The following is a 26,435-nucleotide window of genomic DNA, read 5'->3' as shown; positions in this document are numbered from 1 at the left end:
TCTCATCATTTGGTACTAACTGAGGAGAAAGGACCCCCTTTGGAGTAGGGAGGTTGTTAAAAAAATCAGCTCCATCATCGATAATGTTTCCTTGTTGCACATCCGACTCAACAGCACCGAGGAAACCCAAATCTTCACCAATAGTTTCAAGTGTGCTATTGTGAAGGTTCAGCTTTTCTGTCATGTCTGCGTTCAAATCTTCAACGTTGCTTCCATCCCCTTCTACTTTACTGTCCTCAGCCGCCAGTGGGACAAATCCCAAATGACTGAGAAGAGAGGTTCGGGCATTTTCCTCAAACATGATTTTCAAAAAGCTCCACACTTCCTTCTTCTCCTCAGACCTAAAATGCCATTCACAAATTAGAGGGGTACTTTTAAACCAAGAATTACTAGGCACAGGGGTCACATCCACTCAACACATACCCAGATCCTTGAGCTTTCCTTTCGCATAAAGCTCGCAAAGAGGACTTACTGCCAGAATCTTCAATAGCAGCCTCAAACTCCTTCGATCGACTAATTAAGTCCTCCTCAGTAATAAGAGATTGGATGTTCAACTGATCCAGAAATTAGGATAATGCATTAAGGTATAAAATACCACAAAAAACTTTCACAACAAAAAGATAAATATGTATGAAATAAAAGCATGTGTGTATTATAATGTATGTATGTATACACACACACACACACACACATATATATATATGTATGCATGTATGCATGTATGTATATGTACTTATATACATGCATGCATGCATTCATGTGTGTGTGTGTGTAATTGTGTGTGTCTGTGTGTGTGTGTGTGTGTGTGTGAATGTAATAGCTTTAAGACTTATGCAGATGGCAAAAGTTTGTTCCCCGAGGATGCATGGCGGATTGAATGTGCTGAATATTGCGCATCATGTCTTGGCAAGGAAAATTCCTCTCCTACTCACCTTTTTTCGTCAGACGTAGCCATGGACTCATATGCTTGCAACCATGTGCACGGCCTTACGCACTTCTGCACATGGTGCATGGATTACTGATCACTGGGAGGTCATTTTGGGCAGATTTGTAGGTTCTATCCCGGGCTGCCCTTTTGCCACTTCACTTATTTGCGATTGGAAACAGGTCCTTTCGCATGCTCATTGGGCACCCCTCCTTTTGTCTCATGCCAATTCCCTTCGGCAGGAAAGCATTTACTGGAGTGCTGTTTTTGATTCTCCATTAGCCCTGCAAGAGCCGATTCGGGCATACAATCTCAGCAAATTGGGGATTAGGTGCATAAATGATGTTGTTGATGCTACTGGTCAAATGCTTTCCTTCCCTCAAGCTATGGCTTCCTATCCACTAGCCATGCATCACAGGTTCATTGGGGGAAAATTGCTGACTTGTTGCAGCCTTTTCTTCCCATCCCTCCTTTATCTAACAGGGACAAATTACAGGATTGGCAGTTACACCCGGTGGGCTCAAATTCTCATCCTGTTATTCTTTCTGACCTAACGGTTAGGACGACATACTCTCTCCTCCAGCCATCACCATGGATTCATTCACATGCTAATTCTCTTTGGCATATGACAAAATCACTTGCTTGGTGGCGAAAGAATCTTCGCAATTTATGGAGGAGTAAATTGCCTCTCAAGCAAAAGCTTTTCCTATGGCGTTGTCTTACAGGTTCCTTATCTGTGGGGGTCACTCTTGCTAAACGAAGGATTGCATCTGCTTCTTGTCTTCGATGCATGGCCCCTTCTGAAACGGTGCCTCATTTGTTTTGGACGTGCTCCAGCACTAAGGCCTTCATCCGCAAAATTTCCATGTTACTTCGCCTTCGTTTCCCTAACTCTTTTTTTGGGAAACACTTTTGGCTTTTTGGCATACTCCCTACAACCACGGTCCATTACTCTTTACTTTTGTACTGGGTCAGATATTGGGCTTTCGGGACCATATGGCAGGATCACAACATGAGATATTTTGGGAAACCGTTTTTGCAATCTTATCAGTATTTTAGAAGCTCCTTACGGCAATCTGTTTATGATGCTTGCCACCAAGGAGATCTTCATCAGTCATGCCTGGAAATAGTTTCTCTTTGCTTCTGATTTCCCGTTGAGGCTCTCCGTTTTGGAGACTCTCATGTAAATTTCTTTGATAATATACTGTTCATGGATTTACAAAAAAAAAAAAAAGTGTGTGAATGTAATGTACTGTTTCTATGGAGATGTCTGGTTGGGGTATTCCCAGCGGGATCTCTCTTGGCATGAAGGCATATAGCCACTGCATCTTGTAGGTGGTGCTCCCATGCTACAGAGACAGTGCCTCACCTTCTTTGGTATTGCTCTCACTCTCAACATTTTCTTGATGATTTGTCCGGACATGTACAGGCTCATTTTCTAGGGAGGCGTTTCGGACGAATGTTCTAGCTTTTTAGTTTCCTTTCTCCTTCACTGCCAGATTATACAGACTTCCTTGACTGGACTAAATTCTGGGCATTGTGGACTATCTACCATGCTCGGAATCAGTTGCTCTGCTCTGGAGATTCTCTTCAGCTCTTTGCTTACCTCCAGAGAACCCTTTTACAATCCCTCTGAGATTCTCATGAAATCGGAGGCATTTTCCAGCAACCAGAAGTGTTTTCCCACTGTTTCTAAACTGAGTAGTACTTTGGGACAGCTATGAATGTATATTTGTTTTCCGTAATGAGATAGCGGTTTCACTATAAAAAAAATGTGTATAATGTATGTAATGCATGCATGTGTGTGTGTGTGTGTGTGTGTGTGTGCATGCATGTGTACAAGATGATTTTCACAAAAAATCATGCAGATTGTGCAGATAGGTTGAAAAAAGATTGTGATGCCCAAAAGAAAGATGAAAAGCAAAGCAACGCCCACCTCTGATACTAAAGCTCCTTTCTTTACACCAAAAGAAACGAGCTTTCCTTCAAACCCAAAGCTCACACCAGCAGGACACTTCAGCCATTTTGGAGCTCTCATAGATGCTGGACACACAAAACATAAGAAGAAGAATTATTAGAGGTGTATTCTACTTGAAAGTGCAATAAATTTAAGACAACCAGAAAGACATGCTTCCATAAGTAAACACCTGAAGAAGCTCCAGCACCTACTGATCCACCAAAATGACCTTCACTTGGCAGCATCCTACTGCAGGCCTGAGCTGGGGGGAAAGCCACATAACTCAGAAACTGCCCCAGTAAGTAAATACCTACAAGATCTGCTATCAATCATTAGCTCTCACCTCAATATTATATAAGTTCACCCTTCCATCATAAGAGGAGGTAGACAAAACACCAGCTATACGAGGAGACCACTGAACATCAAAGTTCCAGTTACTGCTGACCGGGAGCTCACAAATGATCTGCACTGTCCATCACCAAGCATCACCTTTAGAATACCGTTGATTGAAATTTGGGAAAAAAACGCATAGAAAAAACAGAAGAATCGTTTAATACCTCTCCAGAAACAGTGTCCCAGCACAGGGTACGATAGTCCTTGGCACTAGATAAAAGTAGAGCACTGTCAATCGGACACCACGCCATTGCCACAACACCTGCACAAGGTTACAACCATGCAAAACCAATCACTTAAACCAAAACAACCAGGTATTCCTGACCTTCAAAGGCAAGAGATTAGCACTCAAAAAAGAAAAGGCCTGCAAACCTTTTGTATGTCCCACAAGCTCCTTCACTGGCGAGATAGAATTACGCAAATCCCAAACCTGCAACATACTCATAAGTCAATCTCTAAGACATACCTAGAGTTACAAAACTGATAGGTCCAGTCAAATGCACTGCCTTGAGTTGAAGACAAACAACTACCTGAAGAGAAGGGGATCTGTCATCAGCTGAAGCAACTATCAGCTGAGTTGCCCCCTCCGGGTTCCATTCTAAGGCTGCACAAGGCCTTCTGTTGTTAGGATCCGTGAAACTGCATAGATGAATGAAAACATGAGGAAAAGTAGCAGTAAATACTGCGGTTGATACAATAAGCACCAAATGTTGAACACTCCTTAAAAAACAAAATTGGGTAATCAACAGCTTGCCTATATAGTCTTAAAAGTTTGATATGATTAAAATCACGGGATGACACATGGCAGCTAATCCAATAGTCATGATATAAACTTAAACCATAGTCTACAAGTGACACTTCTTGCTGAGGGAAATGTCATCAAACCAATACTAATGCCTAACACACATTTCCAGTAACATATGTCACAATCCCTATTAATGGAAATATGGATGTACGGACATCGGAGTCACTTCAGATCACAAACTGTATCAAGCTTAAAGCTTTGCGAAAAGCTTCAAACTTGTCTTTAGGAAGCCCCTTTGTGAAGATGTCTGCCACGTTTGTTGAATACCTAGTCTAGGGTTAGGGTTTCCAGGATCAGAGAGAGCTGCTATGGTGGATGGAAGCGCTCCATGGCTGTGGAGTGGACAGGCAGTAAGAGAGAGAGAGACAAAGAGAGAGTTAGAGAGAGCAATGTAATGCTCTAGAGAAAGATACTTGCACAACTCAATTTATATTGGATTCATAATTCGAAGTACACCACGTACATACTTTTATAGGTTGCAAAGCTTATCTTTTGACTCAATCAAATCACACATAGCAGTGACACATGGCAAACTCAATGACCATTGACATCACTGCTTACATACACACACAAACACACATAATATCTTGCCTTAGAGGCTGTTCACACACATACATGATAGACACGTACACATAATTAAGGACTCACTCACATGAAGCTCCAAAATACCCTACAAACCCCCCTTCGGATCAAAGGTGGAAAAGTCTAGAGATAGACCTTCATAGGGCTCGAAGGGTTGGGCCCGAGACTGCTCACGTGAAACAAAAGAACTCTGTGAGCCAACACCTGTACTCTAATGACAAGCCTGATAAGAGGACTTGACCTTTCACACCCATGCCTACCTCAGTCTACTCATAGTTGAGTCCGTATGGCGTACAGCATCATACCATACGGAATACTGTACAGTATGATATTGTACAGACTCGTGCGGATTTTTCATGAAAAACAAATTTTACCGAAATGTTTTTTCAAAAAAAACTTTTTTTGGGATAAATGGTCTTGCTTTTGCTTGTCTATGGTTGTTTGAGCTTCCTCTATACTATGATGCTTCCCTCCTTTTAAAATACTCCATATCTCGATCTATGCAACCATTCCACCCAGCCGAAGAAAGATTCCGACCACTGCAAGCAATCAATCCAAATTGCACAGCCACCGAGAGAAACACCGTATTTTATCGTACAACAAGGAAAAAAAATTATATCATACCGTATTTTCCCATACGGTATCGTATCGTACAAATCGTACCTGACAACTACGAGTCTACTCATGGAATAACCCCCCCCCCCCCGCCCCCGCGCGCGCGCGGGCAGATTAGAAAAGGGATCAAAAGGGAAAGGAGACTTTTATAACTTCAAGGCCCTTTTACGCATCACAGGAAAACTGACACACTTAGGAGATTATTACATTTAATTTTGGGGGGACATACCAGGCAGAGGACCCATGACTCAACACACATAAAACATAAATATTTTGAAAGTTTTAAAAACTTCCGAAGCTGGAATGTCGATGAAGAGTCCTCTTGCGACGCCGACGCCAAGCAATGGATGCCTGGCCAGTCACTTAAGGACCGTGGGTCAAGGCAGAGAACCCCAAAAGACTCTCAATGTGTTGTGTGAGGCTTTAATTAGTCAATTTTGACTAAAAATCAGAAAATCCCCAAAATTTATTACCTGCAAAGGCTTCAATTTTCTGATTTTACTCAGAAATTGGAAAAGCTCCAATTTGCTGAAGTGATGAATTAGAGGATTATCACTTTGATTTTGAAAACCCCCAAATTTCTGTGAGGCTTTAATTAGTGATGCTAATGCCTTGATTTTGCAGAAAGCCCCAAATGTTATGGCTTACAAAAACTTTAATTAGGCAATTTTCGCCCTAAAATTTGAAAAGCCCTCAATTTTGTGAAATGTAGATGCCTTTTATTTGGTGATTTTCTGCACAATTTTGAAAAAGCCCCAATCTGAGTTTGGGGTGGATTTTGCAGGTACTACTTTTAGCACTCTGACTAGGTGCTCTAAAGCTACTCCACAAGCCTTAAATGAATCTTTGCTTCACACTCCTCAGATAAATGAGCCAGCCTGAATTTGCAGGTAGGGAAAGTCACGTGAAGGGTTCAGCAAGTTGAAGGAGTGATGGGATTAGCAGTAATGGGACCAGCTGTGCACACGTTGGTAAGAGAAGGCTCGGAGGAGAGGGCCGCCAAGGAGGAAGCGTGAGCTCTGGGCAAAGGTCAGTGAGGAGAGGGTGTTGTGGCTAGGCAGAGTCCGACGACAGCTCAGCTTTCGGGAGACAGGCCGAGCATGAGATGCATAGGCGTGTGAAGGCTGAAGCTGTAGTGAAGAGCAGTGGCACTACAGGTCGGGACTAGGTGGCAAGCACAGCTAACGTTGCCAGGGCAATGCATGAAGGTCAAGAGTGGGAATGTCGACAGCAGAGATGATGCACAGAGAAAGTCATGAGCACTGATCCGTGCAGTTGTAGGGAAGGAAGAGCGAGGCTCTGATACCAAATGTTGAATACCTAGTCTAGGGTTAGGGTTTGCAGGATCAAAGAGGGCAGCTATGGTGGATGGAAGCGCTCCATGGATGTGGAGGTGCACAGGCAATAAGAGAGAGAGAGAGAGAGAGAGAGAGAGAGAGAGAGAGTCCTAAAACATATAAATTTAGTGTACTTTAAGATATGATTGTATGTAAGCATCATGGTTTTTTCCAAATATGATTAAAAATGGATCTTTTTTTAGAGAATCTTTTAAAAATATCAAATAGTTCTCATTCTTAGGAGATATTACCCAGTGCATCTATAATCGTGTTACATTCAAAAGGCACATCAATCCAAAACATGTACATTTCAAAAGGCATATTGATCCCAATCATGTACACATTCAAAAGGCACATTAATCCAAAACATGTACATTTAAAAAGGCATATTAAAGAGGAGGAGAAAAATAAAACTTGTACATAGTTCTCTAGCTGACCTAAGTACCTACATGTGCAACTTGTTCCCACGTGAAATAGTAGTTGTTCACATAGAAATGGCCAAACACCTAAACATGGCCTATGAGACCAAAGTGATATAATAATGTCCATGGCATATCTCACCATGGAATGGAAAATAAAATAGAAAGAAAACATAAACATAGCTATCTAACTTGGGTGATACAAAACTGTCCATGGAAACTCATCATGGAAATACTAAGAACATAAGAAAAATGAGAGCAGCATCAGCTCCCAGTAGATGGTATACCACTCCAAAATATCAAGCATGAGGCTAATGAGTATGGCCAAGAGGTCTCCCTCAGCTATGTCACCTGGAAAGGTAGCTCGATGGTGGTGGAGCATGTCCTAGATCTAGAGCTGATGAGGTGATCGTGGCCAACGAGTGGGCCGGGGGCGTCGGGCACGCTAGAGTGCGAAGGCTCGGTCTGAGGTAACTCCTCTCGGGTGAGGTAGGTCCATAGAAGATCGTGGAGGGTCCACAAGATCCACTATATCGGTGTCCTCCACCTCCTGGGTCCGGAAGAAACTGGTGATGGTTGGCTGGTGAGGGAGGGGGCGGGTGGCTGGGGCCAAAGCTCTCTCAAGGAGGTGTCCCTGTGTCTGCGGAGCTCAAGTAGGAAGAGGCCTAGGCAACGTTGGTCCTGGAAGTCAATGATCCTAGAGAGTGGACCAAATCCCTCACAAAATACACAGTGAAACCTCACACGGATCTCATATACCTAGATGAATCCAGGAACATGCCCAAATTCACCTTTTAGGAACGTGCATGTTATATATTCATGGTAGTCAACCCACAAGACTGTATAACTATCAACTCCATTATGCATAGTAAGGACTAGATACTACGACATCCCCACTAACGTCATGAGTGCCCAATAGTGGGTGTAGAACTCTGTAGTATCAAGATATGCTCACACACACACACACACACATAAGAGCATATATTCACACACAGCCCTTCGTACTGAGTTTCTGTCAAACCTCCGGAGATGCAAGGTAGACTCAGCCCTAATGAAGCCTAGCACTAAGAGAAGTAGCAAATAGAAAGAATTAGTGCAACAAATAAGTAGTTGATAGGGCAAACGCACCGCTAAAGATAGAAAGAATAAGCACAATATCAACTGGCCGCAACTCGAACGAAAACTTCACAATGTGAAATCTGCATGTCCGCTAATACGGCTGAATTATATACCTAGATGAAACCAAGAACATGCCCAAATTCACCTTTTAGGAACGTGCATGGTATATACTCATGGTAGTCAACCAACAAGACTATATAACTATCAACTCCATTATGCATAGTAAGGACTAGATACTACGACATCCCCACTAACGTCATCAGTGCCCAATAGTGGGTGTAGAACTCTGTATCAAGATATGCTCTCACACACGCACTCCACACACACACACACACATAAGAGCATATATTCACACAAAGCCCTTTGTACTAAGAGATCCCCTCCCGCGGATCTCATAGTATACTCGGCAACGGCATATGTAATGCTCCTCCGTCTCAACCTCTCTGTGGCATAATCGACAGATCCTCTCCTCGCTAGGTCTCTGTATGAGCTTCCCGACTCTGAAGATGCGCTCAGCTCTACCTGTCTCCACTCTGAGGCGATGGGATGAAACCCGTATCTAGCTAATCGCAATCCGCATGGCATGGGACATGTGAACACTCAAGTAGCCCGGCTGCTGGATGAATCCATCCTCAGTGAGTGTGAGGAAGTGATCTCTGTAGAAGTGCATCTTCGTGGGGAGCTCCGAAGGTGTGATCCATGTGCAATGGGTGTAGAGGCTGAGAAGATCTAACCAGATAACCCGGTTGGTATCCTTGTGAGAGAGCCGGAGAAAAGGGGAGTCCAAATGGTACTGAAAGGGGGGGGGGGGGGGGGGGGGGTAGTTGGTCCATGCGGAGCTCGTATACTGAGAACCAAGTGGAAACTAGTGCATACCATACTCCAGAGTGGCCCTCAAGTGCTAGCTGTCTTGAGAACTCCAGGGCAAGCATTAGGGTTGCAGCAAACTCTACCTAGATAATCTAGTGTGGGACTGATGGTTTGTTGCGCATCATACGAGAGAACATCATGACCTGGGGCCTCTCAACTCGCTACAAATCCTCATCAGATATATCTGCCCCCAGAAGGCTGCTCCATACACCGAGGCTGGTGTGACGAGGGTGTCAAAAAGCCAGCCCTTCTTCTTGGGCTCCTGGAAATGTGCCTGGAAGCACTGTCGCTCAGGTAAGCTCAACGCTGCATAACCCCGTGTCACTTTGGCATGTGCTGCAAGAAGCATGGTGAAACGTGGGCCACTGAAAGTGACACCAAGGTAGACATAGGATGAGAAAATCTCCACAAGATCCTCTCTATATGTGAAGCTCAATCTGGATGTGAAGAAGCGAGAGGTATTGAAGACCATTACCTTGGTTTTACCAAGGTTAACAGAGAGATCCCGCTGAGTGCAAAAGTCCTATAAGGCATCCAACTGTCTCTGAAGCCCCTCGACTGAGTCTGAGAGGAGGACGATGTCATTTGCATAAAGTCGTATGGGGATCAATATGCCTGCCAGTGTGGGACTAGCCCCGCCTAATCCGTCAATGAAACTCGAGATCTCATCAATGTAGAGGCCGAAAAGAGTGGGTGATAGAGGGTAGCCTTGTTTCAACCCAATAGTGCCGGAAATCTCCTGTGATGTACCTCCTGGGGCTCTCACTCGGGCGGTGACGGACTCATAGAGGGTGATGATGCTCTAAACCATGTCAAATGGGACTCCTATCTCCTATAGACCATGTAGGAGGCAGGCTCAGGGTACAGTATCAAAAGCTTTCCAAGAATCCACAATGCAGCCATGCTCTACCCTCCTCGATGATGGCACGGAGGGTGAAGATGTGGTCAAGGGTAGAGTAGCTCCTCCGAAAGCCAGCCTTTCCTAAGGCTCTACATCCCTGGCTCTCTGCAAATGAACTGAGCTCCGCCTCTAGCATTGATCCATAGAATTTGGCCAATGTGTGGCCAATCATGATCGACCTATAATTATTAGGATCATGTGGATCTCCTGCTTTGAGGATGGGGCTGATGGTGTTGGTGGACCAAGAGGGTGGCAATCCTTCACAAAGGGCTCTATTTGTCAAAATACGCAGCGGAGATGATAACCAAATCTAAGACCACAAGAGCAAGTAGAGTGCAGAAAATAGACAGCACAAGAGAAGGAGAGAGATAGGCGTGTAACTCTGCTCTCACGAGTGCAGTCGGCCAGCTTCTGGGTCATCCTGCCAGCATAGGGCAGCCACCCACACCATGGAAAAACAGGGAAAAATGGGGAAAAAATATGGAGAGTGGGGAAAAATGAGAAAACACCTAATACGGGCGGGCACACCCACAACAGAGGCCCTGGTGTCTGATAAAGACGGGAGATGACTTCTAGCACCCCCTCTCAGCTCCTGGCTTGAAATCAACCCTAGGGAGCGCTTGAGCCTAGCCTGAGGTAGAGACTTCGTGAAGAGGTCCGCCGCATTGTCCTATGTCGAACAATAAAGTAGCAAGATGTCACCAGCCAAGATCTTCTCACGTGCAAAGTGATACTGTATCTCTATGTGCTTGGTCTGGGCATGGAAGACCAGGTTCCGAGCAATAGCTATACAACTCTGGTTATCACACTGGATGACTGTGGGCTCCTTCTATGGAAACTCAATCTCGCCTAGCAGCCTCCGCAGCCACAACCTCGCAAGCAGCACCACAAGCAGCCCGGTACTCTGCCTCTGTCGAAGATAGGACAATAGTTGGCTACCTCTTACTGCTCCTGAGCCGAGGGTAAAACTGTAACCTGAAGTAGATCTCCTCGTGTCTAGATCTCCTCCCCAATCTGAGTCACTCCAACCTTGGAGTCTGACTAAATCCCCTCCTGTGTAAAAGAGTCCTAGATCCTTCGTACTCTGTAGCTACCGCAAGAACCGCAATCATGCGTCCCAATGAGACTTCAATGGCGTCTGCATAAAAGAGCTCAACAGCCCCACGAAGAAGCTCAAGTCCAATCTGGTGTTCAACAACCAGATCAATGAACCAAGCAACTTCCGATACTGCGAAGCATCAACTGGCTCACAAGGATCATTAACAGTTAACTTTGTATTTGGGTCCATCGGTGAAGTAATAGGCTTGCAGTTCTCCATCCCAAAGGCCTCAAGCAACTCATGAACATACCGCTCAACATACCGCCGTTGAGAGACAAAAACCCCCTCCGGGTCTGCCAGATCTCTAATCCCAAAAAGAAGTGGAGTAAGCCTAGGTCGGTCATCTCAAACTCCTTTGACAAGGCAGCCTTCGTCATGCCAATGTGCTCCTCATGACCGCCGGTGAGAATGAGATCATCCACATAAAGGATGATAATCGTAACCATGCGCGTTCTCGAAAGACATACAGGTTGGGATCTGCAACCGATCTTTGAAAACCAATACGAACAAAGAAGGAATCAATCTTCTGATTCCAAGCCCTAGGAGCCTGCTTAAGACCATACAAGGCCTTACGTAACTTGTAAACCATCCCTTCTGATCCTGGAACAACAAAGCCTGGAGGCTGCTCAACATACACCTCCTCCTGCAAGTCACCATTCTCTGAAGGCGATCCTGTATTGGCCAGTTCCCTCTTGATGCCATGGTCTGCACAAAATCTAATAAAAACATTTGAAGAGAATTCACCCCCTTTGTCAGCCCTGAGAGTCTTTACCTGCAATCCAGACTCTTTTTCCAGCATCACGTGCCAATCCTTGAGCCGTGTAAAAGCTTGGTTCTTCTGTGAAAGAAAGTAGACCCACGTGAATCTGGTACAGTCGTCAACAAGCAGCATGAAATAGAGAGATCCTCCCAATGATGGTGTCTGCTGAGGTCCGCACAAGTCAGTGTGAATCAACTCCAATGGTTTTGAAGCCCGCCTAGAAGCCTACTTCGGAAAGGATTCCCTGTGCTGCTTACCACGTATGCAAGAACTACAACGTCCTTGCCTGCTGCCAACATCTGGCAAGCCAACCACCATCTGGTCCCAGAAAGCTCGCCGCAATGCATCCACATTTAAGTGGCCATAACGAAAGTGCAACAGATCTCTGACCTGAGAACCTGTCAATGAGGAGAGTGCAGAGAGCTTGTAGATACTATTCTCCACACCGCCTTCCCAAACAACTCGGCCAGTCTCACGGTCCCGTAGAGCAACTGAATGCTCCTCAAATTCCACCCAAAAGCCAGTCTTGCATACTTCATGCACTGACAGAAGATGACAACCAAGAGCAGGGACGTAAAGAACACGGGAGGCATGCTTGCCCCCCTTGCCATCGGAAATAATCTCCATCCGGCCCTCACTGTGAATCGGAATGGTGGAGTTGTCGCCAATGAAAATGCGACCTGACTACCGTTTCAAATCCAAAAAGAAGTCTCGGGACGGAGTCATGTGCCTGGAAGCACCACTGTCAAGAATCCATTCCCGGGTATCCTTTGTGGTGAAGTCAACTGCCTCCTCGCTCGACGACGATGAAGCATCTGAGTCCATCATCTCTAAGTGCACAAATGCAGGAGTCTTTGCGGCTAAGGCTGAAGAATCAGCACTCTTCCCAGTCCGCTTAGAACACTTCCTCCAATAGTGGCCTTTCTCGCCACAATCATTGCAGGACCTCTCGGCCTTCAGTTTCTCTCGATCTTTGTTAGGCTTCTTCTCAGAAGACTTCTTTGGTGAAGCCTTCCCTTTGCCCTTGTTATTCCGGCCTTTCGGCCGTTGGCCAGTTAAGGCCTCCGAACCTCCGCTGTGAGAAGGGTTTGCGGACCTCTTCACGAAGCCGACACTCCAACTCAGTGGGATCGGTTCCACATCCAGGAGCTAAGAGGGGGTGCTAGCAATCATCTCCTGTCGGTACCATATTACACTGTAGGGAGTGAGGACTAGTGATGTGGGTGTGCCCGCCCGTATGAGGACTCTCTAATCATGTTCCTGTTTTTTCCCATTTTTTCTACTTGTGGGGGAGCTGTTTTTCCCTAGACGACTTGTAGGCCATGAGGGGCCACATTTGATGCTGGTCGGCCAGGACTTTTCTGGTCGTGGGCTGGCCGACTTGCCTACTGCTGGCTGACTGGATTTATACCTAGTTGTGGGCCATATTGGGGCTGTCAGCCTGTTTTGGACAGGGCCGACTGCAGCCCCAGCCCATATATATCAGGGCTCTTGCCCCCCCACAGTTTTGTACCAGATATACTCTTGTATATAGTAGAGTTCGACACCAAATCTCCTCTCTTGCTCTTCTGCAGTTTCCTGTCTCATTTCCACTCCACATTCCGACAATTAACACATGCAGAACTTAGAAGCATGAATGAAAACATGCAATAGACACCCAACAACCCCCAACCACCCCCCTGTCAAAACATGCAGCGGAAATGATAACCAAATCTGAGATCACAAGAGCAAGTAGAGTGCAGAAAATAGACAGCACAAGAGGAGAGAGATAGGCGTATAACTCTTCTCTATACACAAGATCCCGAGGAAAAACTGAATGAATACAATGTGGGGGCTATGGGGCCTATTTATATGGCCCCATGAGTGCAGTCGGCCAGCGCATCATGCCCCACCAGCCCTCACGACTGGGCACAGCCAGTCAGCCAGCAGAGAAAAAAACCCACGACTCCTTCTGATCAAGTCGGCCAGCTCCAAGTGAACAAGAGTGGAGTCGGCCAGCATCAGAAGCTCTTGCTAGCCTGTGGCAGCCACCCACACCACGGAAAAAAGTTGAAAAAAGGGGAAAAAATACGGGGAGTGAGGAAAAATGATAAAGCACCTATACAGGGCGGGCACACCCACAACAGAGGCCCTGGTGTCTGATAAAGACAGGAGATGACTTCTAACACCCCCTCTCAGCTCCTGGCTGTGAAAATCAACCCAAGGGAGCTGGAGTGCCGCCTGAGCGTAACCTGAGGTAGAGACTTCGTGAAGAGGTCAGCCGCATTGTCCTCCGTTGAACAATTAAGGAGCAAGATGTCACCAGCCAAAATCTTCTCACGTACAAAGTGATACTGTATCTCTATATGCTTGGTCCGGGCATGGAAGACCGGGTTCCAAGCAATAGCTATACAACTCTGGTTATCGCACTGGATGACTGTGGGCTCCTTCTGTAGAAACCCAATCTCGCCTAGCAGCCTCCGCAACCACACAACCTCGCAAGCAGCACCACAAGCAGCCCGGTACTCTACCTCTGTCAAAGATAGGGCAATAGTTGGCTGCCTCTTACTGCTCCAAGAAACTGCTCCTGAGCCGAGGGTAAAACTATATCCTGAAGTAGATCTCCTCATGTCTGGATCTCCTCCCCAATCTGAGTCACTCCAACCTTGGAGTTTCCTCCTGTGTAAAAGAGTCCTAGATCCTTCGTACTCTACAGATATCGCAAGATACGCAATCCTGCGTCCCAATGAGACTTCAATGGCGTCTGCATAAAAGAGCTCAACAGCCCCACGGAGAAGCTCAAGTCCAATCTGGTGTTCAGCAACCAGATCAATGAACCTACCAACTTCCGATACTGCGAGGCATCAACCGGCTCACAAGGATCATTAACGGTTAACTGTGTTTGGGTCCATCGGCTAAGTAATAGGCCTGCAGTTCTCCATCCCAAAGGCCTCAAGCAACTCATGAACATACCGCTGCTAAGAGACAAAAAACCCCCTCTGGGTCTGCCAGATCTCCAATCCCAAAAAGAAGTGGAGTAAGCCTAAGTCGGTCATCTCAAACTCCTTTGACAAGGCAACCTTCGTCACGCCAATGTGCTCCACATGACCGCCGGTGAGAATGAGATCATCCACATAAAGGATGATAATCGTAACCATGCTGCGTTCCCGAAAGAGATACAAGTTAGGATCTACAACAGATTTCTGAAATCCAGTCCGAACAAAGAAGGAATCAATCTTTTGATTCCAAGCCCTGGGAGCCTGCTTAAGACCATACAAGGCCTTACGTAACCTGTAAACCATCCCTTCTGATCCTGGAACAACAAAGCCTGGAGGCTACTCAACATACACCTCCTCTTGAAGGTCACCATTAAGGAACGCAGATTTTACATCCATTTGATACACGGGCCACCTCTGAGAAGAAGCAAGGGCAAGAACGGTCCGAATCGTGGACATCCATGTTGTCGGTGCAAAGGTATCCTCGTGGTCGATGCCTGGCCGCCGCTGAGCATAACCTTTAGCCACAAGTCTGGCTTTGTGTTTGTCCACCAACCCATCTAACGCATATTTGGTCTTAAAGACCCATTTGACACCAATGACTGACAGTTTCGACGGCCTCGGTACCAACTCCCATGTGTTGTTCTTCTCGATGGTATCAAGTTCCTCCTGCATGGCTTTCCTCCAAGTATCCTGTGAGAGAGCTTCCTTGACGGAAGTGGGCTCCTTGTCCCGCATAATACGAGACATCAGAGCATAGTTTACCTGAAGAAGCTCCGCTGTATTGCTTTTGTCTCGGACTCTGTGTGATCTTCGAGGGCCATGCTTTGTGGTCCACTCGGAGGGTAACTCCGTGACACTTGACTCCCAAAGGGTGTCCAACAACCACCTAGGTACTCGAGCAGATCGTGAAGCCTCCTGTTGTTGCAGGGGCTCTACTTCAGCTACGGGCTCAACCTCCTGTGCTGACTGAGGTTGATCAACTGGAGCAATGGTCTGGGAATTATCATCAGACTCTTCTGGATCTCCAAGAAGTGGCGGCTCCTCGACAGTGGATACTGGAACATGCTCATCAAAGACCACATCCTGACTGACAACAATCTCGTTCCTGTCTGGATCATACAATATGTATCCCTTGGAAAGAGAATTATACCCCACAAATATAAGCTTGTATGATTTGGAGTCAAGCTTCCCCCTCTGCTTCTTCAGAATATGTACATACGCATCACTCCCAAAAACACGGAAGTGCGAGACATCAGGTTTCCTACCAAAGTATGCCTCAAACGGAGTCATATTAGGTACTAAAGTCGTTGGAGACCGGTTGAGGGTATGGACAGCCGTTGCCACAACCTCTACCCAAAGTGGACGAGGAAGATCACGATGCTCCAGCATGGTCCTCGCCATCTCCACCACAGTCCTATTTTTACATTCTACAACTCCATTCTCTGAAGGCGATCTTGTATTGGCCAGTTCCCTCTTGATGCCATGGTTTGCACAAAATCTGAGAAATACAGTGGAGGAGAATTCACCCCCTTTGTCAGCCCTGAGAGTCTTTACCTACAATCTAGACTCTTTTTCCACCATCACGTGCCAATCCTTGAACCGTGCAAAAGCTTGGTCCTTCTGTGAAAGAAAGTAGACCCACGTGAATCTGGTACAGTCATCAACAAGCAGCATAAAATAGAGAGATCCTCCCAATGATGGTGTCTGCTGAGGTCCACACAAGTCAATGTGAATCAACTCCAATGGTTTCGAAGCCTGCCTAGAAGCCTGCTTTGGAAAGGATTCCCTGTGATGCTTACCACTTATGCAAGAACTGCAACGTCCTTGCCTACTGCCAACATCTGGTAAGCCAACAGAAGATGAAAACCCAGAGCAGGGACGTAAAGAACATTGGAAGCATGCTTGCCCCCCTTGCCGTCGGGAATAATCTCCATCCGGCCCTCACTATGTATCGGAATAGTGGAGTTGTCGCCAATAAAAATGTGACTTGACCACCATTTCAGATCCAAAAAGAAGTCACATGACGGAGTCATGTGCCTGGAAGCACCACTGTCAAGAATCCATTCCCGGGTATCCTTTGCGGTGAAGCCAACTGCCTCATCGCTCGAAGACGATGAAGCATCGGAGTCCATCATCTCTAAGTGCACAAATGCAGGAGTCTTTGCAGCTGAGACTGAAGAATCAGCACTCTTCCCACTGTCCCAGTCCGCTTAGGACACTTCCTCCAATAGTGTGGCCTTTCTCGCCACAATCATTGCAGGGTCATTCGGCCTCAGCTTCTCTCCTTCTGTGTCGGGCTTCTTCTCAGAAGACTTCTCCGGTGAAGCCTTCCCTTTGCCCTTGTTTGTTATTCCGGCCTTTCGACCGTTGGCCAATTAAGGCCTCCGAACCTCCGCTATGAAGAGGGTTCGTGAAACGTTCCTCCTGGTCCAAGACCATGGGCAAAAGCTTCTCCCAGGTAATGGTGCTGAGCTTGCCACTCGTACTCAAAGAGGAGTAGAAAGCGGAATACTGAGCAGGTAAGTGGGATAGCAAAGCAATGGCCATGTCTTCAGATGATATCTCCTTCCCAGCCTGGAGGACTTCCTGTTGAAGGGCCTGCAGCTTGTTAATGTGTTCCCGCATCGTCGACAACTTTGCAAGATTCATAACCCGCATCTGCACTTCCAAGGAGATCCTCTTCATAGGTGATACCCTGTTATAAAGAGAAGCCAAGTGTTGCCATATGCCTCTTGCCAGCGTCATGTGCTTTACGTGATTGATTACTTGTGGTGTGCAATTGAGGAAAATAAATGACCGGACCTTGGCGTTGACACAATCCCACATCTGTGCCTGTGCCTCTCGGTCCTTCTTCATCGACAGTAACTCCCTTCCTCTGCTTCCGGCCGTGGAACCCCGATGACGATGAAATCAGCAAGGTCATATGACTCCAGCACAGACTCCATCATAACCTTCCAGATACCGTAATTGTTCCCGTCCAACTGACGGTGCACTGGGAACGTGGGGAGAGTCGGGATCTTCACATGCTTCTGAGCCATCTCTAACAAATCTGCCATCGCGAGGATGTAGCTGAAAAGGGTGGGTGGGTGGGAAAAAAAACTTTAAACCTGCAAGTGGTTGTCCAACACCTTAGCCCGCCTTCCTCTTGCAACTTCTCTTCCCGAACAGTCCAAACAATCCACCAATCAGCAATGTAACTATCCCCCTCTTGATCAGAAAACTCCCAAGATCTTTCAAGAGCCTAGGGCTCTGATACCATGTCAAAATATGCATCGGAAATGATAACCAAATCTGAGATCACAAGAGCAAGTAGAGTGCAGAAAATAGACAGCACAAGAGAAGGAGAGAGATAGGCGTATAACTCTTCTCTATACACAAGATCCCGAGGAAAAACTGAATGAATACAATGTGGGGGCTATGGGGCCTATTTATATGGCCCCATGAGTGCAGTCGGCCAGCGCATCATGCCCCACCAGCCCTCACGACTGGGCACAGCCAGTCGGCCAGCAGAGAAAAAAACCCACGACTCCTTCTGATCAAGTCCGCCAGCTCCAGGTGAACAAGAGTGCAGTCGGCCAGCATCAGAAGCTCCTGCCAGCCTGTGGCAGCCACCCACACCATGGGAAAATGGGTGCCCACAAGTAAAGAGTCCACATGATATGCATCGTAGCTGCATGCATATCAATAAATTTTAATCTTATGGACAAGAGAGAGATGATGATGATGAGCTGATGTATGGGGCTAGTAGCTCACGCTTTTACTTGCAAGGAGCGAGATGACGTCCTAGATCTATTTCCTTTCTCTAACTGTCTCACTCTCATCTGCTCTACTGAAACCTTCACATCTGATGGGGGGAGTCAAGAGAGCAGAGATTGGCTTTTTTTGTGGGGGGGGGAGGGGAGAAGGGGGGGGAGGGGGGGTCATAACCTCTTGGGGCTGTTTGCTTTCTCCATCTCATCTGCTCTCCTGAAACCCTCTCATTTGATGTGATGATGCACATTAAAGCATTTGCAAAAACTTGCAGATTTCTGCTGGTCCATAGCAAGAGACACTGCAGAGCAGCAAGTAAGGCATAAGGGCAGTGAGGACACTCAACCTATACTGAGTGTAGTTAGAGACCAAAAACATAAAAATAACTGCAGCCGAAACAGTCTGTTGATGTTGTAATGATACACCAGTTTACATAACCAGAAAACTGCAGACCGCAACAACGAATGCAGAAAGAAAGAAACATCTTCAAAAGACCCAAAGGGTCTGTAAGACCAAAAAAGTAGTACAATGTATCCATGATGAATACTGAACCATGGAAAAGAAAAAAACGTATGACACTAGCTACATAAGCTAAAGTATCCATGAGCTGCTACATGATAACAATGTGTGGTCATACAGTGACAACATCCTCCTCCAGAAATAGAACGCAAAACAAAGAAAGTAGCAAAAGGTAATATGAGACAAGACACTCAGTTTAACACTCTCACAGGACAAAGCTTTGTGAACAACAGTAAGAAAGGAAAGACACCACAAGGTAGCAGAGCCCATACCTGAGAATGGACTTTTGTCTTCTCAAATCCCAAACCACTGCAAAAGGTCAGCCAAATTCTACACGTCACTTGCTGGACAGTAAGAAACATAACCCTATCACCATGCAGTAAGAACCAAAGCCCTCTCAACATGCATTGATATGCATACCTGAAACTCCGGTATTGGAAGTTGTAGCCATTATCTGCTGGACTTTGCGGTTCCAAGACAAATCCACAATGTGCTCTTGTCCCCCACCCTAACAAAGTCAAAGACAATCAACTATCTTCAAATTTAGTAAATTATAGATAGTTGACTAGCAAGCCATAAACAGCCATTAATACAATAATTTTGGCCCACAAAAATGCTTACCCTTAATGCAGGAAAATGGGAAGGTGAGGTTGGATTTACAAGATCCCAGATGAAAATATCTCCATCATCACCTCCGGAAGCAAGAAGACTGGGTGTGATCACATTGAACTCCAAGCCACGAACCTGCACATGCTAACAAAATTCTTTCAAATGCTGCTATAAAATCCTTTGGACATCTCACAAACATGCATACATGCACGCATGCACAGACACACACACACCCCATGTGCACACACTATATATCTAGGTAATCTTGAGGATTACAGAACTTAATCTCATGGATACATCCCAGTTGTGTTAAGTTGGAGATGCAATCCACACTTCTAGAGAGAACCAGCTCACGTGGTGAGACTGGGTTTGAATCTTGGCAAGTTGAGGTTTCTACAAATTGGATTACCGGAGGTCACCTAACACCTTAAGGTTTTGTGTTTGGATGGCTAGACCAATTCTCAGTTAAGCGCGCTTGCGCAGGAACACAACTGGGATAGGTGACCTCCCGGGAAGTGGGAGGATCCATGTTTCCAACATGGTATCAGAGCCCAGGTTGTGATGTTGGAAGCTAAGACCTCAACCAAAGTGTGGCTTGAGGGGGGGTGTTGGAGATGCAATCCACACTTCTAGAGAGAACCAGCTCACGTGGTGAGACTGGGTTTGATTCTTGGCAAGTTAAGGTTTCTACAAATTGGATTACGAGAGGTTACCTAACACCTTAAGGTTTTGGGGTCTGGATGGTTAGACCAATTTGTGGAACACCTCGGTTAAGCGCGCTTGCGCAGGAACACAACTGGGATGGGTGACCTCCCGGGAAGTGGGAGGATCCATGATTCCAACACATGCTTCTACAAATACCCGGCATCTGGTTGCAAACCAAACACACAGATCATCTGACATCATCCCAGAGAGAGTATCGCAGTACGGACTAGCATTGCTTCATGTGCAAGACAATGTAACCCTAACCTTAAACGCATAGAGTGGAACCCTGGTTGACTCGTCCTGGACTGGGCTCACATGGGACCAGTTTCCACTCCAGGTTCAGATATGTCTACATGGCATCCAGGTGTGGGATGCACGTGACATCCCCTTCTACTTAACTTGACAAAAGCTGCATAGCCTCCAAATAGTCCATCAATAAAGCCAAATAGTCTCCAAAGAATTCTCTGTCAAGCCATACTGCTTCGTGAGTCCCCCAGTCCTGAACTTCGTGAGGAACCAGACTGGCTCATCCCAGATTGGGCTTTACATGGGACCAGTTTCCACTCCAAGTCTTACACCTTCTTCTTCAAATATGTCTATGTGTCATCCAAGTGTCAGATGCACGTGACACGTGTACGCTTGGTATGGGCTGATGTCGATACGACGGTGTCGACGTGGGTTGGATTATAGTTGATCGAAGAGTGTGTTATGTAGTTGTTGGCATTTGCAACTATGATGGAGTCTATGTTTTTTGGAAAAAGCGGTTATGCTTTGCCAAATACTCGGTGAAGCTTCTTTGCTTCGCAGAGTTCTGAGGGGATCTTGGCATGCACACATATTTTGTAGAGATCTAGATTCAGAGCGGATTTTGTTGATATTGAAATTAGTATGTTTCTCACATAGATTTATTCTCCCAAGAAGGTTCAGTTATGCTGAAAGTGATTGCTAGAAACCTTTGGTAGTCTTTCGGAAGACTTGCAAGCTGAAGAGTGATGGATTTGTAAGACGCGTATGGGGTATGTTATGGTGGTATGGGATGATAGGATGTATCACATGTGCGGATTTACAGAGTTCCATCGCGGCACATGTTTTAGTAGTTATCTAAAACTCAGGATTGTTGGATGCCTACTATAGCTGCCTAGCCCCGTTTGTGGGCATACTACGAGTTGCTAATGCTCGTCGCCATCAAACAACCTGCACTAAAGCTGCCTACTGCCGCCTATGTTGCATCACCACCTCAAATGTCACCATTCGGCCACCCAATCGGTCCACCCGTGTTTTCTAATTATGTATGTACATTGGACTGACGTCCATGGCAGTTGCATATGCTGGGGATTAATACCACTCATGTGATACGGTGGACTTGGCTTTCCACTAGGACTTGAGCCTGTGTCCATGGCCGGAAATGCCTGGAGAATTGGTGTTCCATTGGGTCAAGTACCTCATGTACTTGCCTAGAGCACGTCTATTTTGGTATAGTGTCATGAAGGGGGAGGGGGATTGTCCATGCCAATGTTGCATTCCATAGCATCTTTATGTGCTTGCTTGAAATTGAAATTGTATGCTGTTTTCATGCTTGCTTGACCAATGTGTAGTTAGGGTAAGGGGACGCCCGCCCGTGAACCGTGCGCGTAACTGTCTGCTGACATGGTTATGTGGCATGTGATAGGTGGTAAGTATCGGTCATAAAGCTAGCTTTAGAAATTAGCACTAATTTGTAAGTGAGTGTGTACACACTTCATTAAGTTTTGGGCGACCAAAACTCACTTATAAGTTATGACCAGCCCTGTGTTCGCACGCACTGATGTCCCGAGGTGGACAAAACCCAATGCCCACACCTTATCCCCTTTGTACAAAGGAAGCAACCAGCCATGTGCCCGCTCTAGCTTGCACCACAAGCCACTTGTCCTCTCTACCTGACACCTAGAGTGGACTTGTCAAAATGCACAGCGAAAATGAAGACAACTGCTGTAAAGAGCAAGACACAGATGAAAGAGAGAGAGAAGCTGTGTAACTCTCTGTAACTCTGCTATATACACCAGATAAAATCTCGGAAAGATACAATATGGAGTGTGGGGGCAAGGGGCCATTTTATATGGCCCCAGGCTGCTGGTCGGCCAGCCCATAAACAGCCAACAACAGCCTGACTACTCACGACCAACAAAAATGCCAATCGGCCAGGATACATCCGGTCGGCCAACACTGAGGGACAGGTTGGGTAGCACAAGAACAATCGGGCAGCACCTGAAGGCAGCCGACAACCCAAACACACCTCCAAAAAATAGGGAAAATACACGAAGAGTGAGGAAAAATGGAAAGACACTAAAACGGGCGGGCATAACCACAACAAAGGCCCTGACAGTGTGTAAAGACAGGAGATGCTAACACCCCCTCTCAGCTCCTGGATGTGGAACCAACCCCAGTGAGCTGGAGTGCCACCGGAGCATAGCCTGAGGTAGAGACTTCGTGAAGAGGTCCGCCGCATTGTCCTCCGTCGAACAATAAAGAAGCAAGATGTCACCAGCCAAGATCTTCTCACGAACAAAGTGATATTGTATCTCTATGTGCTTGGTTCGGGCATGGAAGACCAGGTTCCGAGCAATAGCGATACAGCTCTGGTTATCGCACTAGATGATTGTGGGCTCCTTCTGTGGAAACCCAATCTCGCCAAGCAACCTCCGCAGCCACACAACACCACCAGCAGCCCGGTACTCTGCCTCTGTAGACGACAAGGCAATAGTTGGCTGCCTCTTGCTACTCCATGAAACAGCTCCTGAGCCGAGGGTAAAACTGTAGCCTGATGTAGATCTCCTCGTGTCTGGATCGCCTCCCAATCTAAGTCAAACCAACCTTGGAGTCAAACTCGTTCCTTCGTTTCACCTCTAGTGGCGTAGAAGAGTCCAAGATCCTTCGTACCTTGCAAATACCGCAAGATCTGCAATCCTGCATCCCAGTGAGACTTCAACGGCTTCTGCATAAACGAGCTCAACAACCCCACAGGATAGCTCAAGTCCAATCTGGTGTTCAGCAACCAGATCAATGAACCAACCAGCTTCCGGTACAGAGAGACATCAACTGGCTCACAAGGATCATTCACGGTAAGCTTCGTATTCAAGTCCATCGGTGACGTAATAGGCTTGCAGTTCTCCATCCCAAAGGCCTCAAGCAACTCATGGACATACCACTGCTGAGAGAGAAAGAACCCCCTCTGGATCTGCCAGATCTCCAATCCCAAGAAGAAGTGGAGTAAGCCTAAATCGGTCATCTCAAACTCCTTTGACAAGGCAGCCTTCGTCGCTGCAGTGTGCTCCACATGACCACCAGTGAGAGAGTGAGGTCATCCACATAAAGGATGATCAACATGACCACGCCGCGTTCCCGAAAGAGATATAAGTTAGGATCTACAACTGATCTCTGAAATCCCGTCCGAAGAAAGAAGGAATCAATCTTCTGATTCCAAGCCCTGGGAGCCTTCTTAAGACCATACAAGGCCTTCCACAACCTGTAAACCATCCCCTTTGATCCTGGAACCTCAAAGCCTGGAGGCTGCTCAACATACACCTCCTCCTGCAGGTCACCATTAAGGAACGTAGATTTCACATCCATCTGAAATACGGGCCACCGCTGAGAAGAAGAAAGGGCAAGAACGGTCTGAATCATGGTCATCCTCGTTGTCGGTGCAAAGCTATCCTCATAGTCGATGCCAAGCCGCTGAGCATAACTCTTAGCCACAAGTCTCGCTTTGTGTTTGTCCACCGACCCATCTGACGTATACTTGGTCTTAAAGACCCACTTGACACCAATGACAAACCATTTCGACGGCCTCGGAACCAACCCCCAAATTTTATTCTTCTCTATGGCATCCAGTTCCACCTGCATGGCTTTCCTCCAAGTATCCTGTGCAAGGGCTTCCTTAATGGAAGTGGGCTCTTTGTCCCGCATGATACGAGACATCAAAGCATAGTTTACCTCTAAAAGCTCCGCGGAATGACTTTTGTCACGAATTCTATGCGATCTTCGAGGTCCGTCCTCTGTGGTCCATTCGGAGAGAAGCTCTGTAACACCAGACTCCCAAAGGGTGTCTACCAACCACTTGGGTACTCGAACAGAACACGGAGCCTCCTACTGCTGCGGTGGCTCATCTCTAGCTACGGGCTCAACCTCCACGACTGACTAAGGCTGTCCAGCTGGAACAATCGACTGGGAATCATCATCAGAATCATATGGGTCTCCAAGAAGTGGCGGCTCATCAATAGTGGAAACTGGAACATGCTCATCAAAAACCACATCTCTGCTGACGACGACCTCGTTCCTCTTTGGATCATACAACCTATATCCCTTGGAAAGAGATTTATATCCCACAAAGACAAGCTTTTGGGACTTTGAGTCAAGCTTCCCCCTCTGCTTCTTTGGAATGTGAACATATGCATCACTCCCAAACACACGGAAATGGGAGACATCTGGTTTCCTGCCAAAATACGCCTCAAAGGGAGTCATGTTTGGTACTGAAGTCGTCGGAGAACGGTTGAGGATATGAACAGTCGTAGCCACAGCCTCTCCCCAAAGTGGACGAGGAAGATCACGATGCTCCAGCATCGTCCTCACCATCTCCACCACAGTCTTGTTCTTACGCTCAACTACTCCATTCTCTAAAGGCGAACCTGTATTGGCCAGCTCCCGCTTGATGCCATGTTCCATACAGAACCGCACAAATGCATTGGAAGAAAACTCTCCTCCTTTGTCAGCCCTAAGAGTCTTTATCTGCAAGCCAGACTCTTTCTCCACCATCACATGCCACTCCTTGAACCGAGCAAAAGCTTGGTCCTTCTGTGAAAGAAAATAAACCCAAGTGAATCTGCTATAATCATCAACAAGCAGCATGAAATACAAAGAACCTCCCAAGGATGGCGTCTGCATAGGTCCACACAAGTCAGTGTGTACCAACGTCAAAGGTTTCGAAGCCTGCTTCGGAAAAGATTCCCTGTTCTGCTTACCACGAATGCAAGAACTACAACGTCCCTGCCTGCTGTCCACATCTCGCAGGCCATCCACCTCCCAGAAAGCTCGCCGTAGCGCATCCACATTCAAGTGGCCAAACCAAAAGTGCCACAAGTCACCAATCTGAGAGCCTATCAATGAGGAGAGTGCTGAGAGTTTGTATATACCATTCTCCACTCCGCCTTCCCAAACAACCTGGCCAGTCTCTCGGTCCCGGAGAGCAACAAAATGCTTCTCAAACTCCACCCGAAAACCAGTCTTGCAGAACCTCATGCACTGACAACAGATGAAAACCAAGTGCGGGGACATAAAGAACACGAGAGGAATGCTTCCCCCCTCTGCCATCGAGAATGATCTCCATCCGCCCTCACTGTGAATTGGTATGGTGGAATTGTCGCCAATGAAAATGCGACCTGACTGCCATTTAAGATCCTGAAAAAAGTCACGGGAAGGAGTCATGTGCTTGGAAGCACCACTATCAAGAATCCACTCCCGAGTATATCCCTGGCGATGAAGACAACTGCCTCCTCGGTCAAAGAAGATGAAGCATCAATGTCCAACATCTTTAAGTACACAAAGGCTAATGTCTTTGCAACTGAAGCTGAAGAATCAGCACTCTTCCCAGTCCGCTTGGGACCATAGTCACAAGGGAACGGGAACGTTTTGGGGAACGGATGACTGTTTGGAACGGGAACGAAAAGCTTGAATAAAAGGGAACGGAATCGGGAACGCCACATCATTGCATAAATGTGTTTATAAATTTACTTTATATATCTGTAAATGCTTTGGAAAGAGGCATAGTAAAGAAAGAACCTCAAACCATCTCAGTAGTGGCCATGATAATGCATAGATGTGTTCTACATGATACATAGTTCACTTATATTTCTTACATGGTCTGCGGTGCCATTTTGGAACGGGAACGGGAACGGCTATCTCTATGGAACGCGTTCCCCCGTTCCAAGAGCTTGGAACGACGTTCCCTTGTGACTATGCTTGGGACACTTCCTCCAATAGTGGCCTTTCTCGCCACAATCATTACAGGTCCTCTCGGCCTTCAGTTTCTCACAGTCTGAATCGGGCTTCTTCTCAGAAGA

At 46.6% G+C, this 26,435-nt stretch overlaps 1 protein-coding gene across 5 annotated transcripts in view; it reads right to left on the bottom strand.

The window, feature by feature from the left end:
* Positions 1-26,435, bottom strand: part of LOC147622592 (protein transport protein SEC31 homolog B-like) — a 97,803-nt gene that overhangs the window by 48,661 nt on the left and 22,707 nt on the right. For 3 of the 5 annotated variants that reach the window (XM_086822114.1, XM_086822115.1, XM_086822116.1), the window contains exons 3-13: positions 19,651-19,773; positions 19,450-19,537; positions 19,302-19,338; positions 3,806-3,914; positions 3,648-3,705; positions 3,440-3,537; positions 3,226-3,345; positions 3,073-3,139; positions 2,862-2,968; positions 424-554; positions 1-341 (exon numbers count right to left, since the gene is read on the bottom strand). The exon at positions 1-341 is cut by the window's left edge and continues 248 nt beyond it. In XM_086822114.1, coding sequence (XP_086678240.1) covers positions 1-341; positions 424-554; positions 2,862-2,968; positions 3,073-3,139; positions 3,226-3,345; positions 3,440-3,537; positions 3,648-3,705; positions 3,806-3,914; positions 19,302-19,338; positions 19,450-19,537; positions 19,651-19,773 — 1,279 coding nt within the window. The remainder of the gene's footprint in view (positions 342-423; positions 555-2,861; positions 2,969-3,072; positions 3,140-3,225; positions 3,346-3,439; positions 3,538-3,647; positions 3,706-3,805; positions 3,915-19,301; positions 19,339-19,449; positions 19,538-19,650; positions 19,774-26,435) is intronic. The other 2 variants (XM_086822117.1, XM_086822118.1) reach the window with 1 other exon arrangement.

Source organism: Cibotium barometz, chromosome 28 (genome assembly GCF_041138505.1).
Source record: "Cibotium barometz isolate CiBa-2024 chromosome 28, ASM4113850v1, whole genome shotgun sequence".
In the NCBI taxonomy this organism is placed as follows: Eukaryota; Viridiplantae; Streptophyta; class Polypodiopsida; order Cyatheales; family Cibotiaceae; genus Cibotium; species Cibotium barometz.
The sequence above is the reverse complement of the archived record's forward strand: the minus strand, read 5'-3'. Positions and strand labels throughout refer to the sequence as shown.